General features: G+C 37.8%; 2 protein-coding genes across 2 annotated transcripts; one reads left to right on the forward strand and one right to left on the reverse strand.

Moving 5' to 3' along the window:
- Window positions 1-3683: 3683 nt before the first annotated feature.
- On the reverse strand, window positions 3684-8309 carry LOC106071492 (macrophage mannose receptor 1-like). Its single transcript, XM_013231613.2, has 2 exons — window positions 8158-8309; window positions 3684-4480 (listed from the first exon to the last, which is right to left on the reverse strand). The coding sequence occupies exons 1-2, from the start codon at window positions 8204-8206 to the stop codon at window positions 3732-3734; spliced, it is 798 nt and encodes a 265-aa protein (XP_013087067.1). The 5' UTR covers window positions 8207-8309; the 3' UTR covers window positions 3684-3731.
- Window positions 8310-13423: 5114 nt separating this feature from the next.
- Window positions 13424-17321, forward strand: LOC106071488 (macrophage mannose receptor 1-like). Its single transcript, XM_013231609.2, has 2 exons — window positions 13424-13551; window positions 15019-17321. Exons 1-2 carry the CDS (start codon window positions 13503-13505, stop codon window positions 15660-15662), a joined length of 693 nt encoding a protein of 230 aa, XP_013087063.2. The 5' UTR covers window positions 13424-13502; the 3' UTR covers window positions 15663-17321.
- Window positions 17322-17546: the final 225 nt, after the last annotated feature.

The raw sequence follows: 17546 nt of genomic DNA on the forward strand, positions 1-17546 counted from the left end.
AGGCCTTCCGTAAACACTGCTAAACACAACACAATACATCAACACATCAAGAACTTGACAACAAGAGCTCCACAATATCGGGTACTTTAATAATGAGTGAATAAGTAGATAACAGCCAATACTAGAAAATGGCATCAAACACATCAACAACTAAAATGTCACTCTGTACATCACCGTACAAAACTCTACTGTCTCTCTTTCTGGACTTGTACATCAACACCTAAGGACTCAACCAGGACCGACTTCATGGCCGACTAACAGTCCCGGTCTCGACGCTCTCCGGTCTTGAACTGGTGCTTTCCTACACACTGTCACTCGTACACGCAGGCTTTCGATCACATGACCATAACATTGGTCATATTTGCGTGTAATCGTGTAATCGTAGTACTGTCCCTTGTCCAAGGCCCCGCTGACCTGAGTGATTCACGTGTGTGTCAGCAGAGCCTATAGTTAACCCTTTTACGCCGCCTATAGGGTCATAACACTGCCCCCTTCTCAGATTTGTCCGTCCCGGACAAAATTTATCACACGACATGGGCAGTGGAGATGAATCGATGCAGGAGGAGGTCTATCTGTGGGGGCGACAATGGGCTTATATTGCCATCTCGATGGAGCCATCTGTGTTGTAGTCAGCATATGTCTCTTTCTCCTGCTCCAGTTGACCTTCACCTGGTTGTACTGACGTCTTGGTTGCATCGCACTGCACTTTGGATTCAGCAACCATCGCCTTCTTTGGTCGCTCACTACTGAAGGCAGCCAGCCACCACATGGGGAGGGATAAGATGTCAGGACTGGGGTCACCAAGATCGTTGGTCTAACAGGTCTCTTCATAGGGCTTTGAAGAGAAAGACTTGGGGTTTGGGTTTCAGGTTCACAGGAGGGGACATTGTGGCTAACATCATCTTCAGGCTTGCCCGGAGGGCAAACTAGTAGAGCAAGTTGGCAGCACTCCACTTGCGAAGGTCCCTCATCTTCAGCATCAGGCTCCAGTTCACTTACTTCACCATCACCAGGGCTTCTCACTCTGGTCTCGTCAGCTGGACAAACGTCTGCTGGGTGCAGACCTTGCCGATGGGTTCCTTGGAGTTGGCGTTCTCCCTGCAAAGCTCGACACACAAAGTTCTTGCCAAACAGTTGGGTGCAGTCACCAGGATTCGAGTTCCTCTCATCAGCACTGACAGATTGACAGATGTCTTTAATGTCCTCAGCTACAGGCTTGAGGTAAGACACGACGTTGTCTTGTTCTATCTGGCTGATGGAGGCACTCACGTCAGGTACGTCTGCAGCAAAAGCGTTGGTTAAACTACTGGTCTCTTCTCTTGTTTCTTCATCTGTCTCTTTCTGCAAGTCACCCTTAATCACATTCTGAAAGCCAGCCAAAATCTGTTTTTGAAATGTGATCAAGAGCTCTACCACATCAGGTTCGAGTTCAAAGAGGAACGTGTTCGGATCTTCCTCTTCATCCACTAGGGCTTGCCGGAGACGTTCTTTAAGAGTTTCGTTGTTCCTTTCGTAGTACTTCAGTCCTCGCCATTTCAGCTCTTGTTTCAGTTCTTTCAGATTCAGTTCATCTAGCAGTTTTACAGAAGCCATAGGAAATCCCACTTCTGACACCAGTGTTACGTTACTCTCTCCTAATCATCAGGCCTTCCGTAAACACTGCTAAACACAACACAATACATCAACACATCAAGAACTTGACAACAAGAGCTCCACAATATCGGGTACTTTAATAATGAGTGAATAAGTAGATAACAGCCAATACTAGAAAATGGCATCAAACACATCAACAACTAAAATGTCACTCTGTACATCACCGTACAAAACTCTACTGTCTCTCTTTCTGGACTTGTACATCAACACCTAAGGACTCAACCAGGACCGACTTCATGGCCGACTAACAGTCCCGGTCTCGACGCTCTCCGGTCTTGAACTGGTGCTTTCCTACACACTGTCACTCGTACACGCAGGCTTTCGATCACATGACCATAACATTGGTCATATTTGCGTGTAATCGTGTAATCGTAGTACTGTCCCTTGTCCAAGGCCCCGCTGACCTGAGTGATTCACGTGTGTGTCAGCAGAGCCTATAGTTAACCCTTTTACGCCGCCTATAGGGTCATAACATTATGTAGATATGTGCTCAAATTGATATCGTAATGATTTTATGTGGGTTTTTTTTGGACATCCTACTGAGTAGATGTGTTCATGAGGGTAACATAGTGATTAGATGTGTTCAATTGGGCATTATACTGACTAGATGTGTTCAAGCGGACATCATACAGGCTAAATGTGTTCATGAGGGTATCATAGTGATTAGATGTGTTCAATAGGGCATCATACAGGCTAAATGTGTTCAAGTGGACATCATACAGGCTAAATGTGTTCAAGTGGACATCATACAGGCTAAATGTGTACAAGTGGACATCATACAGGCTAAATGTGTTCAAGTGGACATCATACAGGCTAAATGTGTTCAAGTGGACTTCATACAGGCTAAATGTGTTCAAGTGGACATCATACAGGCTAAATGTGTTCAAGTGGACATCATACAGGCTAAATGTGTTCAAGTAGACATCATACAGGCTAGATGTGTTCAAGTGGACATCATACAGGCTAGATGTGTTCAAGTGGACATCATACAGGCTAAATGTGTTAAAGTGGACATCATACAGGCTAAATGTGTACAAGTGGACATCATACAGGCTAAATGTGTTCAAGTGGACATCATACAGGCTAAATGTGTTCAAGTGGAAATCATACAGGCTAAATGTGTTCAAGTGGACATCATAAGGGTAGATGTGTTCAAGTGGACATCATACAGGCTAAATGTGTACAAGTTGTTGTAGTGCTGTCCTTGAAGGTGACAACCGTTGTGGATTTCAGCGTGGTGGAAGCCGGTATCGCCTTGTATTGGCAGATGGAGTACAGCTCATTGACATCAAAGTAGGACAGGTTGTTTGACCGACAAGTCGAAAGGGATGAATTCTATTTCAAGAATTGGTTGCCCACGCAAAAAAAAAGAAGGCTTTCACGCATTTAAGGTGAATACATATATATATCCCGATGTCCATTCAGCTGGGGCATTCCTGGAAGAAAAGCCTTATTAAATACACACATCATTTGGCAATATTATTTCGTGGGAAATATGTCCACATCAGTACCACATGGAATGGTTTTATGTACAGGCCAATGGCAAGCGCACCAGTAGAAATGGGATGCCAGCCTGGTCGTGAAATATACACTCTGGATTGTTGTTCGGTGATCTCGATGGTCCCGGGCTCTAACCTAGCCCGCTGCCATCTCCTGTCGTCATGCGGGAGGTTTGGGATGGAAGAAACTTACGAAAGAAAGTAAAAAAAATGTAAAACAAAACATTTCTATTTGTTTCTTTACAATGTCTTTCTCTTGGTTTCTTTTACTTTGTTTTTATTTTGTTTCTTTCTATTTTGTATTATTTATTTCTCTGCGTTTCTATTTCTTTCTTACTTTCTTTCTGTTTTGAAATCTTTCTTTCTCTTCTTTTCTTATACTTTTTCTTTCTTTCTTTCTCATTCCCTTCTTTACTTTTCTCTTATTTTTTTTTTTAAATTCTTTATTTTTTTCAATTTCTTTCTTTCTTTCTTTCTTTCTTTCTTTCTTTCTTTCTTTCTTCCAACAGATAAATGAAAACGGACCAAAGGTTTGCATAATTCAGACATTGTATTGAAATTAAAAAATACAACAAACATTTATACTGCACATTGGCACAGTGAGCAACCGGAAGTTTCGTTTTTCTGGAAACCATCCATGCCACAGTCAAGGTCGCAGGAGAAAGCCGGGCATGAGTTGGACATGATCAGCACGGTAGTGTCTGTGAGTCCGGTGACCGGGGTTGTGTTGACTGTTGTGCTTTCCGTGGAGCCACTGTCCGTTGAGACGCTGCTGGCTGTAGTGCTGTCCCTGAAGGTGACAACCGTTGTGGATCCCAGCGTGGTGGAAGTCGGTAGCGCCTTGTACTGGCAGATAAAGGAGTGCAGTTCGTCTTCAGCAAAGAAGAATAGGTAAGTTGACTCCTCGCATGGGTACTCTGACCATTTTCCGTTCAATTCTAAATCTATTACCACGCAGTCGTTTTCTTCGTGGTTACTGCCCCAGAAGTTTCCAGAAGAAGGGCCTTCACCGTTTCCCCAGTCGCTGTATATCAAGGGCGTGCCATCCTCCCAAAAATAATGTCCTTCGTGAATGATGTCGTTCAGCCCAATCCAGAGCTTGTCGTAAAAATCTCTGTAATCGGTGGTTAGTGTGTGATACAAGAAGTTTTGGACATCCTGGGATTTGACCAGCGCTAGAGTCCCGCCATGTCGTTCACAGTATTGCTGGGACTCTGAGTGGGTCCTCTCATAAGATAAAACAAATTGGTAACAAGAGTCTCCAAAAACTCTGAGATGAGAGTCCCTGGGAACGCCGGACGGACAATCGTTTATAGTTTGACATGTTACTGAAAACAAACAAATGTTAAAAAAATACTTTTAAAAATGAAAGCTTAAATATTGGAAAGAACAGCATATGTACATTCAAATATCTCTATACGGTATCATTTATTTTTCTTTTTATATTTCAAACAAAATTTATAAATTAAAGCAAATTAATTAAGTAATTGATTATTTTTTTAAATAATCGATTCATGTTTTATTAGGAACAACAAATAAGTTTAAAAAATTTAAACTAGAATAGGAAGTAACGTATACAAAATTTGTAACAGACAGACTAACAGACAGACTAACAGACAGACTAACAGACGGAGTGAGTTGATATAAGCTTTTTAAACGAACAAAATACATTTTGAACAGGATGTTATTCTTTTAACCGACAAAAGTTGTTTTTTTTTAACGAAATCAAGCGAAATTGAAGCATAGAAATAAAATCGTTTATGAATAGAAATAAATATATAGGCTACTCTATGACACTCTAGAACTCTTGGTACCGGATGTGTATACTAGATCTACTTCAAATAAAACACTTTATTATATCATTCTACTAGACATATGTTACCCGCGACCCGCGGGTCTTTATTTGCGCATTACTGTCGATATAGTCACTGAGAGTGTTTTGTAAACAATTAAACGAAATAATAATGTAATAAGTAAAGCGAATGTGTCTATTGTAAAAATAGCTAATAGGCTTAAATCCATTTTTTTTTTAAATTAAAACATTTGCTTTTGAATAATCTAGTGGATTGGATTTAGATGTATGTTAAACGTAGCTAATGATCCTTTCACGTTATTTCTCTTTCGCTACGAAAATAAAATTAGTTTTGCGAAAATGGTTTACCCGAAGTCGATACATTCTTATCTATTAAAAACGAAAAGAGCGATAGTTTTGTTAAATAAAGTGAACAATTAAACGAAATAATTTTTAGTACGCGATTCATGAATGAATATAGATCTAGGCCTATCTCAACTCGGCTTCGCAGCTTTCGTAAACGAATGTAGCTTTAGAAAACCAAATTTGAATGTTTATTTGATCAAAATATGAAATGAATGGACTTTAATTAATATATTTATGTGTTAAAGTATAAAACTATCTGTGCGAAGAGAAGTTTTATCATCTTAGAGTTGGATTAGAGTTTTAGATCTAGGGATGGGATTATAAAGTAAACAATTAAACGAAATAATTTTTAGTACGCGATTCATGAATGAATATAGATCTAGGCCTATCTCAACTCGGCTTCGCAGCTTTCGTAAACGAGTGTAGCTTTAGAAAACCAAATTTGAATGTTTATTTGATCAAAATATGAAATGAATGGACTTTAATTAATATGTTTATGTGTTAAAGTATAAAACTATCTGTGCGAAGAGAAGTTTTATCATCTTAGAGTTGAATTAGAGTTTTAGATCTAGGGATGGGATTATAAAGTAAACAATTAAACGAATTAATTTTTAGTACGTGATTCATTACGGTATTGTCTAATGAAAGAATGTTCGTCAGGAAATCTGTAGTTACAGATATCAGGAACTAATTTATGTAAAAATTGCTTTTGAAACACAAAATTGAAGGTAAAATTTATTATATAATGAAAGCAATAGATCTTCTTTTGTATTTGCATGTGTCAAAGTAAAAAACTATCTGCGCAAAGTGTATTTCTTAAAATTAGATCTAGGTCTAAATCCTTTCTATCTTTTCTCATGTCAACATTGTAGACATGGTCTAGATCCATAAAATACTATAGCTGTATAGAGTCGGACAACTTTATTTTTTTTGAGGGTCTTAAGTTTGTTTTAGGGCTTAAATACATACACTACGGTCTAAGATGGTACCCAAGGAACATTCCTGCCTAGTTTTATCAAGATTGGTCAAGCGGTTTTGATGTCTATAAGTAACATACATCCATACACCACACATTCTACTTTATAATATAGATAGACGAATAGAAATAAATATATACTCTATGACACTCTAGGACACTCTTGGTACCTGATGTGTATACTAGATCTACTTCAAATAAAACACTTTATTATATCATTCTATAGACGATCAACGCACACATTACTTTAAGGCTTGTGCAAAAAGGTCATTCTTCTGCTGAGGTGCCTGATAGGGGAAGTAGCTCTTACAAGTAATGTATAAGAACGGTTCCCAGCAGGATGGTAAATTGCTTTTGGGAATGTTTAACAAGTCTATTAATCTCAAATGGTAAATCCTACAACCAACTTTTTGCCGTAGTTGTAATGAACACATATAAATAATTATACTATCAATGCATTTCGCTTGTAAGCTTTCTTGTTGACTTTTGGCTACGTAATACAACGTTGGCTTCAAGTGAAGACTGTTTTTTTTTTGTTTCTCTTTCATTCCATGTCCTGATAGACACACAAAATCTTTGCTGTAAGTAGGTTAACAGCTTTATAGTCTGGTTAGAAAATGCTATACATTATTTCACGTATTTATTACCTTAAGAAAAGGTGGCAAAAAAAACAACAACAGCTAGAGAGGCTTTAAATTGGAACTACCTGGGCCCTAGACCAAAATGAATATGGCGAGTCAGTGTACTAGATAAAGCCGAGAGGACAGGAAAGGCCATGATGACATTTACAAAACTAGCAAGTGACCGTGAAGACTGGAGAGTGACGTGTTTGGGCCCTATGTTCCATGTATGGGGGGGGGGGGGGGGTTCTGCAGGAGGAGGAATACCTTTGGGCAGAGGCGTTATCCTTGAACAGCTCATTGACCTTGATCCCCACTCAGAGCTCAGCTCCAGTGGCGTAGTGAGCAAAAGGTGCGCCAGGGGAAGGTATGGGTGCCTCTTCCCTCACATTTTTTTCATTAAAACATCACATAGAAATATAGACTTATAAATAAAATGCATTTAATAATAATATAATACAAATAACCTTAGAAAGTATTACCTAAGTAAAAAATCTAAACTAATTTTACTTCTGCAAAATACACAAATGTACTCAAATGTTTTACGCGCTAAAAAGAGCTCGGATACTCCGTGGTGTTTCTGAATTTTTCAAATCGATTTTTTCTAACATTCAATTATGACTACAGTGACTACATACAATTTAGCGGGAGTTGAAGTCTCTTATAGAATAAACATGAGCATGACGATAATGTATACGTAAGATCAAGCCATGCAAAATGTTTTTGTTTTTCCGCCCCTCTGCGTGTGGCGCCCAAGGCATCGTACCCCTTTGCCCCTCTCACTTCGCCTCTGCTTAGCTCTCACTCGTGGCTCCAAGCAGTTGTCTACATGTGGCAACGGCCACACCCAAGCCTTCTCGACTGACGGACTAAACCAGGTGAGGGTTAGCCAGAGCTAGTATCAGGTGAAACAACGGACTCTGTCCACAGCCCATCATGTGAAGTCTAGTTGCGGCTGCATGGCGTTCAAGTCACCAAATAGGACTAAGGACTACCAGGGCCACCAGGCGTTACAAAAGTCGTGGAATGTTCGGAGCACTGTGGGACTTGTCGACTGGTCTTTAAACTGCACCCCAAACAAGTTTAAGTTGTCTGGATCTTGTTCTGCCACTTTCTTGCCTGATGCAGAGCAAATCTTCCCCACTTAATTTTTTTTTGATCGCGCAATCCACATGTTCCAGGAAGGACACAAAGGACTGATGACCAAATCTATTTAGATCTATGTAGATTTAAAAATATTCTGACACTTACCTAAACAAATACACAATTTTAGGATGAAACTTTTCAAACAGTTTCGCATTTTTGTTTGTTTGTTCAGCGAGCCTCAATGTCTTGACTGAATACAATGATTGAAACACATATTAAAGAAAAACAAAAAAAAAAAAACTTATCTCCAAAGACCGTGTGAACATGGAACAGATGTTTACATTTTTTATCTGGACCTTTTTTTTATTATCCTACTAAATGAACTGAAACTTTTCATCAATTAAGTTCAACGTATTGCCAACTTCAATATCAATGCATAATTATAAAAAACAACAACACATTGTTGCCACCCTTCTTCCTACTTCTAGTGTGTGAGATCCATAACCATCCTTCACTAGCAGAGTGGTTAGTATGTCGGCTTGAGGAGGCTTGAGGAGGCTTGAGCCACGAGTTCGAATTCAGGTCGTTCACTTTTTTTTTTCATAAATGCTTTTAAAAAGCGAATATGGTAAAATTAACCCACACAACCCTTTCTTTATTCCCCCACCCATTTTTCCAACTGGTCCAGATAAGTAATAGGAAAAAAAACGCAAGACTATGTCAGTTGGCAGTTAAAATAAATACCGTCTCCAAGACTACGTCAGTTGGCAGTTCAAATATATGCCGTCTTCAAGAATATGTCAGTTGACAGTTCAAATATATGCCGTCTCCAAGACTATGCCAGTTGGCAGTTTAAATATATGCTGTCTCCAAGACTGGGCCTGTATATTTGGGTGTCGCAGACCGGCCTCTGAAATTTCTCTAGTAGTAGACCAGCCCCTACAGCCTCCTATATTCTTTCTCACTATACAGAATACCGGTCTCTCTCTTTTAAAAGTCGATTGCATTAAAGCTTGCCTAGTTATAAAAGGTACGTCACGTTTTTCATATCAAAGAAAAAGTCTATCTTTCGTATCTTATAGTCTAATAACAGTTACAAATGGTTTTACAAAACCAGCCAAAAAAAGGGGTGGGGGGAGGGTGTCTCAAGTTTACAAAATACAAATGTACATTTGAAAGTAACTAAGTCAACATGGTTGAGTTATCTTTGGTCTAACTCTAAATCATAATTATGAGTCAAGGTTCTTTGCACTGTATCGAAAGCTGTCCCATATTTCATAATTAGTTATGTATTAAAAACAAAAAAGATATAAATGATTCCAGCCTTTTTTTTCTTATTCGATTCCTTTAACTCACATTTGTTTGTCGTAGTAAAAAAACTGCACTAAGTGCGTAGGCAACTTTGAATGACCCTCTAGCCAAGTCACGCACAAACTCTTTATGCAAAACAACATATTTATTACAATGAAGGACGAATTGATTTTTAAAAATATGTTGCGTGTTTATATCAATGTGGCGGCTGCATTGAATTCTTTACTTTGATACAAAACCTTTGCACTTCTTACTTTGATACAAAACCTTTGCACTTCTTACTTTGATACAAAACCTTTGCACTTCTTACTTTGATACAAAACCTTTGCACTTCTTACTTTGATACAAAACCTTTGCACTTCTTACTTTGATACAAAACCTTTGCACTTCTTACTTTGATACAAAACCTTTGCACTTCTTACTTTGATACAAAACCTTTGCACTTCTTACTTTGATACAAAACTTTTGCACTTCTTACTTTGATACAAAACCTTTGCACTTCTTACTTTGATACAAAACCTTTGCACTTCTTACTTTGATACAAATCCTTTGCACTTCTTACTTTGATACAAAACCTTTGCACTTCTTACTTTGATATTAAACCTTTGCACTTCTTACTTTGATACAAAACCTTTGCACTTCTTACTTTGATACAAAACCTTTGCACTTCTTACTTTGATACAAAACCTTTGCACTTCTTACTTTGATATTAAACCTTTGCACTTCTTACTTTGATACAAAACCTTTGCACTTCTTACTTTGATACAAAACCTTTGCACTTCTTACTTTGATACAAAACCTTTGCACTTCTTACTTTGATACAAAACCTTTGCACTTCTTACTTTGATATTAAACCTTTGCACTTCTTACTTTGATACAAAACCTTCTCATTTCTTTAAATGATTCTCGGTTATGATTTTATGTATCACCTTGAACTTCTAAGCCACAAACGGTCCCGCTACTTTTGATTTTTTTAATAAAATGTTCAATGCCAATGCCAAATGTGAACATTTCAACTTACTAACATTCTTAACTCAGATAAGTTGTCCTCTCTGAAGTCACACAAGGTCACAGGATATCAATGTGCTTCGCAAAGTTCATCCAATGACATTGAAGTCCTTGTTTCAAGTTAAAGTTAATTAATCTCCAAGTCTTTTTTTAAATACAGTAAAAGATTTCACTAAAATACAGCCGCACCATAGAATGTGAATAACTCGTAAACTTATTACCTCTATTCAAGCACTAGCGGATCCAGAACTTTGGATTGGGTGGGGGGCGATTTTTTTCCAAACCTTAATCCTTCGCCCAGTAAACCCTAACCCTATGCATTTATGCATAAACGTGCGTACAGCATACATTATATATATATATATATATATATATATATATATATATATATATATATATATATATATATATGTATATATATAAGAATAAAAAAAGCAGTGTTTCTCAACCTTCGACGAAAAAAAAAAAGTCATGTTGAGGCCTTTCTCTTGCAAGCTTGGGGGTTTGAGGAAACGCTGTATGCTTCTCCAGTGAGGTTCGGGGCGAAGCCCAGCCGCCAAAATCGTTTTCTTGCATTCTTCACTGACGAAAAGTATTCTCCTGACATCTACATCACATTATTAATCAATGGAGTTCGGACTCCAAAGCGTTTTCTCGCAATCTTCACTGCAGAAACCCATTCTCCTGACATCTACAGCTCATTATTCATCAGTGGAGTTCCGGGCGAAGCCCCGACGCCAAAAGTGTTTTCTTGCATTCTTCACTGAAGAAAAGTATTCTCCTGACCTAAAGCTCCCTATTAAAAAAGACCTTTTGAATAGTGTTGTAAACTATTCTAATATGAATTTATAGGCCCTTAATACATTGCAAATAAAACCGATTTGTTCCTTGAAAAGATAAGATACCCCACATATTTAGATTAAAGCTTTAAGGATCGCCGCCGAAGAAAACATTATTCGATAAATAATATTCAATAAAATTCAAGCGTAAATTGTGAGTTATAGTCCCAAATTTATGTAACTAGAAGATATCAGATTGAGTAAAGGTTGGAAAAGGCGACTAGGAAACTATTATTTTGGTTTAGAACTCATCTCAATCGTGACTTTTGTACTGAAAAATTTCGTTTGAATTTTAACTTTTACAAATCAAAGTCTTTCTTAAAATAATTATGATAAATTCATGTGAAATTACATAAACTCTGTCTGGAAAGGGGAGGGGCGATAGAGTGAAAACGATTAATCCTCGCTCCTTTTTATAATTTCTGATAATGATTGCATTTGGCATTAAAGAATAGGGGTGGGGCGAAAAAAGTAAAAAAGAAAAAGTATCTGTTTGTCCGATGGGAGGAAGGCGATTGCATGTATCGTCCCTCCCACCTGATACAACCCTTTTTCGTTTTTTATTTAATAATCATAAAATTTGAGATTAGAGTGTGGTTCGACATAATATACAATGGATTCACATATCAATACGTAGTTTATATTATATAGATATTCAACTAATTGTGTTCACAAACTATGATTTCTCCATAAAAATAGGACCGCCCCCCCCCCACTAAGAGGGCTAGAGTGGGGAGAGCAATACAGGCAATCGCATACCCCCCTACCCCTCCGAATCGGCCAAAATACCAGAAGGGGAGCGACATAATATAAAATTTATATATTAATTCAACTAATTTTGTTCACAAGCTATGATTTGTCCATAAAATTAGGACCGCCCCCCGCCCAACTCAAAGGGCTTAGGTGGGAAGGGCAGTAGAGGTATTTGCCCCCCCCCCCCCATCGGTCAACAGGGGAACGACATAATATAAAGATCGGTTAAAATATCAATAACAAGTTTTAATCATAAAGATATATAATTGATTCTGTTAGCAAGCTGTGATTTCTACAAATAAATTGGACCGCCCCCCCCACTCAAAAGTTTATTGGGGGGGGGGGGGCGGATTGACGCCATCGCCCCCTCCCGACCCCACCAAATCGGTCAACATACTAGAGGGGGGGGGCGAAATAATCTAAAAATATGTTAAAAATATAAATAATTAGTATAAATTATTAACATAAGTAATAAATTTGTATACAAATTGTGTGAATTCTAATCTAAAATTCGTCCGCCGGGTCGGCCGAGTGGTGGGGCGATCGCCCCTACCGCCCCCCCTAGATCCGCCAGTGTATTCAAGCCACTTACGGAGTGGAACCTGCTTGGGTGGGCGCGATTCTCGAAAACGACTCTAACGATTTTCCTAGAACTTTAAAAGTTGTTATATATCGTTGCGGAACATATAACTAGCTCACTGACCGCACTGGGACAACTCTAGTTTGACTGTTTTAATTTTTCTGAGTGTAAAAAAACCTAGTTGAAATTTGACTAGAGGACTAGAAACTATTTTTTTGAACTATTTCTTTGGGAATTGACGCATAAAGGCGAAATCCATTGAAGACTTTAATAATGTTCAGGAACATTTTGCGCATCATCTTCCAAGTGTAGATCTAGAGGCCTATCATTAGAATATTATAAAGTTTAGTTTATACATTTGCTTAACTAAGATTTTTTCTCTGGGGGTCCGGGTGGGGGTGGGGGGATGGGTCAAGTAAAAAATGTTGTTTTTTAAATGAAACATTTTTCAGTTATTAAGAGCAAAATAATTTCTCTACATGTTTTATAAAGGAAGTAAATTTTTCTTAAAAAGTATTTTTTATATACCGGTATTCTTTTTTTTATATAACGATTTTAAAGGAAATATTGAATGTCGCCATTTTGTAAAGAGATTTCCCCCCCCCCCCCCCCAAAGTTCATACGGAGTTTTTTTTCTCATTTAAACAAAATGGAATAATTTTTGAAGTTTTGATTATATTTATTCACGTCTGTTTCTTAGGAATTTTCCCACTGAAATTTAATTAAAGTTTTTTTAAATCTGTATAGTATGACGATAGTCTGATGCGCATACCACATGGCCATGCAATAAGAACATTTAAATGCGATTTAAGAAACAAACTTAAATCCGAAAATAACTCTGTTTGTGACATTGACCCAGCTCTCACCCATAAGCTAAAAATATACTTCAAAGCATCTGACGTTGTTCTCACAAAAAAAAAAGACTTGATAAGCTCAGCTCTGAATTCTGTTCTAGAAATGTTCTCTAGACCTCTCCTCATGTAGGGATACTTAACTCGTGGAAAGTAGTTGTGTACAAGATGAAGTATTTCACAAAGTTGTTTATTGTTGCAGCTTTCATGGGTTTAGGTAAAGCAAAAAATCAACCGTGTTTTCATGTGTATAGAAAAAGCTATTTCTTAATGAAAATTCAATTCAGAGTAATGCTGTTTTTTAGCGGCCCCCGAAAGGGGAAAAGACGCTATTAGTTTTGTGCGAAATGTCTGTCCGTCTGTCCGTCCGTCCCGTTTAGATCTCGTAAACTAGAAGAGATATTGAAAATCCGACTTCACAATATTTTAGACCATTCAAAGTTCTGATGCAACGGCTACTTTTTTTTTTCCTGAAAGCGAAAATTCTAATTTTTAAAATCAATTATGCAAGCAGTTTTTTATAAGAAAAAGCTAATTAGTATGCATTATATGTTAGACCTAATTTAAGACGAATAGTAATCTTATAAACATCATTTTCGTGAACATTTTTTCTATATAGCGGAATTTTTTTTTTTTTTTCTTTTTTGAGGATTCGAATATGAGATTGAGCCTTTTCAAAACAATTTACTTTTTTAGTTCGAACCGAGGGTCCCGGGTTCGAATCCTGGTGAAGACTGGGATTTTCAACTTCTGAGTCTACCCAGCTCTAATGGGTACCTGACATTAGTTGGGGAAAAGCAAAGGCGGTTGGTCGTTGTGCTGGCTACATGACACCCTCGTTAACCGTAGGCCACAAAAACAGATGAACTTTACATCATCTGCCCTATAGACCACAAACTAGTTAGGCCAGGTTCACATATAACTTTACATTCACTTGCACCTATCCTTTGATCTGCGGGACGGTTGGGGCACTACACAAGATCTGTCAACCTTCTTTCTCCATTCTTATCTCTCATTTATAATTTCATTCGAATGTTCTTTCTGAAAATATTGAAGCCTACCTGGGTGGACCACTGGTCGTGCGGTTTGCGCGCTGGACTGTCGTTTGGATTTATCGACGATCGAAGGTTCAAACCCTGCCTGCTCTCATCCCCCGTCGTCCTGCGGGAGGTTTGGACTAGGAAGTAAACTATCTTTAACTCTGAAGGATTATCCGAATTATGTAAAACATTTTACTTCGGGGGCCGATTTTGAGTTTGTGTTTCCACACAAACTGTCTTTTGTAACCATGTTTAACAATAGTTTCTTACAAGCAAGAGTGTAACACAACATAGGCTAGTGTTACTCTTATGGATATATTTAAGATTCTTTTTGAGAGCTTACATAATTATACTTTTATAACCCTGCCATGCGCACCGCCATACAAGCTAGTGCAAAAGGTGCGCACTGTTAGATACTGGACTGAAAAGGATGTCAACATTAGGAAGAAGAGATACCGAGTTCCGCCCAAGTCTAGAGCCGACATGAAGAGACCGTGCTAAAGGCAGAAGTTGTTTTGTGTACTTGTGATGTTCTTGTAAATAAACATCCTTACCTCTCTGAGTTGCTTCCCTCAAGTTATTACAATACTATACAACTGAATAAGTCTATAACAAAATAAAACATTCAACTATTTACTTTTCAGCCACATGTCAATCCACCGATGATTGCCCAGCCACTATCCCCAGAGACACGTACCTCAAAATATTTGGCGGCTTTTGCTTTCAGTTTTTGGTATCCCAGAAGCGGACCCACACCCAGGCTAGACAAGACTGCCAGAGCCGAGGTGGAACCCTGGCGCTGGTCAAAACTCAGGAGATCCAAACTTTCCTCTACACCGCTCTAAGCAATGACTTCCACGAGTCCTACGATAAAATCTGGATAGGTCTGAACGACGTAGACAAGGAGAACGAGTTCAAATGGGAGGACGGCGCCCCTTTGACCTACAGCAACTGGCATGAGTTTTCAGGGCCGAACTCGACCTCCTACTCCCACGCTCTGAACCACAACGAGAACGACTGCGTGGTGATTGACACTGAGAGCGACGGCAAGTGGGCAGAGTACCCTTGCGAGCAGCAGTCGTTCCTGCTTTTCTTCCACGAGGCCGAGCTGCACCCTTACATCTGCCAGTACGTGGCCTCTGCTAGCACGGCTGTAACTGGAGGTGCTGGTACCACCGTGACGGTCATGGCCAACCCTTGCCCCGCCTTCTCCTGCGATCTTGACTGTGGTATGAGTGGTTTCCAGAAAGACCAGTCAGGATGTTCAGTGTGCAAATGTGCTGTTTAGGATTTTCAATGTGCAAATATTTTATATTTGTACTATACTATTTTGTCTATTATATTCAGTAAGCAAAAGTGCTAGCAAGAGAGCTAATGTGTTACCAATTTTTTTTAGAGTGCTAATGTGTTACCAATGTTGTCAGAGTGCTAATGTTTTACCAATGTTTTCAGAGTGCTAATGTGTTACCAATGTTTTCAGAGTGCCAATGTGCTACCACTTTTTTTTAGAGTGTCAAAATGTTGAATGTTTGTGATTTTACAAAATGGTGTTAGCCTACTTTAGTCAAATGTAAATATTCGTTTGTTATGAATCTCATTGCTCTGTTTTGTGTCTGTTCCAATTTCTAAATGATTTCTTGAGTTTAGGGGTCCCAAACAGAGGATGCATATTCTATTATTGGCCTAAGGTTAAATAACATTTTAGTTTTATGTTCACATTTCATGTATAGACATTTCTTTTAATAAACCCTAATCCTTTTTTTTTTATTTTAAAAAATAGTTTCATCAATATGGGGATTCCATGACAATTTTTCATTTATTATCACACCTAGGTATTTTGCGTTTTTAGTCTGTGTGACTGGTATTTCATGATCAAGATAAGTAGAATTTGTTTGTTTTAGGATTTTTTTTTGTTACTGTTAATAACAGATATTTTTTTCTGGGTGGAAAGACATGCTCCAATTTGATTCCCTCCCATTTCTGTAATTCATCTAATTCTCTTTGTAACTTTCCCTATAGAAACTTTTTTTTAGTTCTTTTTGTTGAGCCAATACAGTAAGCTTATTACCTACTTTCAAAGGGGGTGCGGGTGGTGCTGTCTGCACAAAGTGACACCCAAGTGGAAAAAATGCACTTTGGCAAAAAAAAAACAAAAAAACGTTAAAAATTGACTGTAGAAAGATCCAAAATTATACGAATTTTTTTTTAAATTATAAAATTAGGCCTAATGAGGAAAAATTCAATTGCAAAACTTTTTTTTTGCTTTTTGTTGTTTTGGTAAGTAAAGGACTTGATCGAGAATTAGAAACTCACGAGAAGACTGAAGAAAAACATTTATCGGGCGTTTTATTTGGAAAACTTTTGCAGCCGGACTTAGGTTAGAAAAAAAAACATTACAAACTAACGTAAAGAAGAAAACTTGAGAAACATCTTGAGAAATATCTTGCACTGACTGTTTGATATCACGATGTTTCTAGTAAAGTAGACATTAGTATTTTGTGTGAAATAGAAGAGTATTCTTCATTGAATAAAGAAAATGTTCTTGAGATTTTGGAAATGCTATACAAATATGAACCAGTGCTGAAATAATAACTTTTATTATTGCAAAGCAGCGATGCGCACAAAAATGTTACATTCCAGCCTTGTACCAAAATTTAGAGAGTTTATAGATGCTTTAAAAGACCTATAAAGAGACCTAAATGATGCAAGGTACTGTGATATCTTAAAATGCCTAGAAAGAAATAGGTTTCACTTATCCATGAGTTGTGCTCAGAGATATGATACTAAGGCTAAAATGTCTGTACTTCATGAAGGAGTGCAGGCAATGTTAAAAAAACAAACAAACGCAATTTTAGTTTTAATTTCTAGGGTAGAAAAAAAAAGTTTGAAAGAATGAAAGGTCAGAATGTAATGAAGATTAATTACATACACACACTCAAATATATATATATATATATATATATATATACATATATATATATATATATATATATATATATATATATATATATATATATATATATATATATATATAGTTATTATAAATCTGGTGTTGACACAGATGGTCGTAGGCTGTGTGTGTTTTTAGCCTACGCTAATGGCCCCAGTCTAGCACTTGACGAGCGGTCAACCGTGACCAGTGACAGTACACACTAGTTCGGCAAGGACCTGT

This window comes from Biomphalaria glabrata, chromosome 3, assembly GCF_947242115.1.
Source record: "Biomphalaria glabrata chromosome 3, xgBioGlab47.1, whole genome shotgun sequence".
NCBI lineage: Eukaryota > Metazoa > Mollusca > Gastropoda > Planorbidae > Biomphalaria > Biomphalaria glabrata.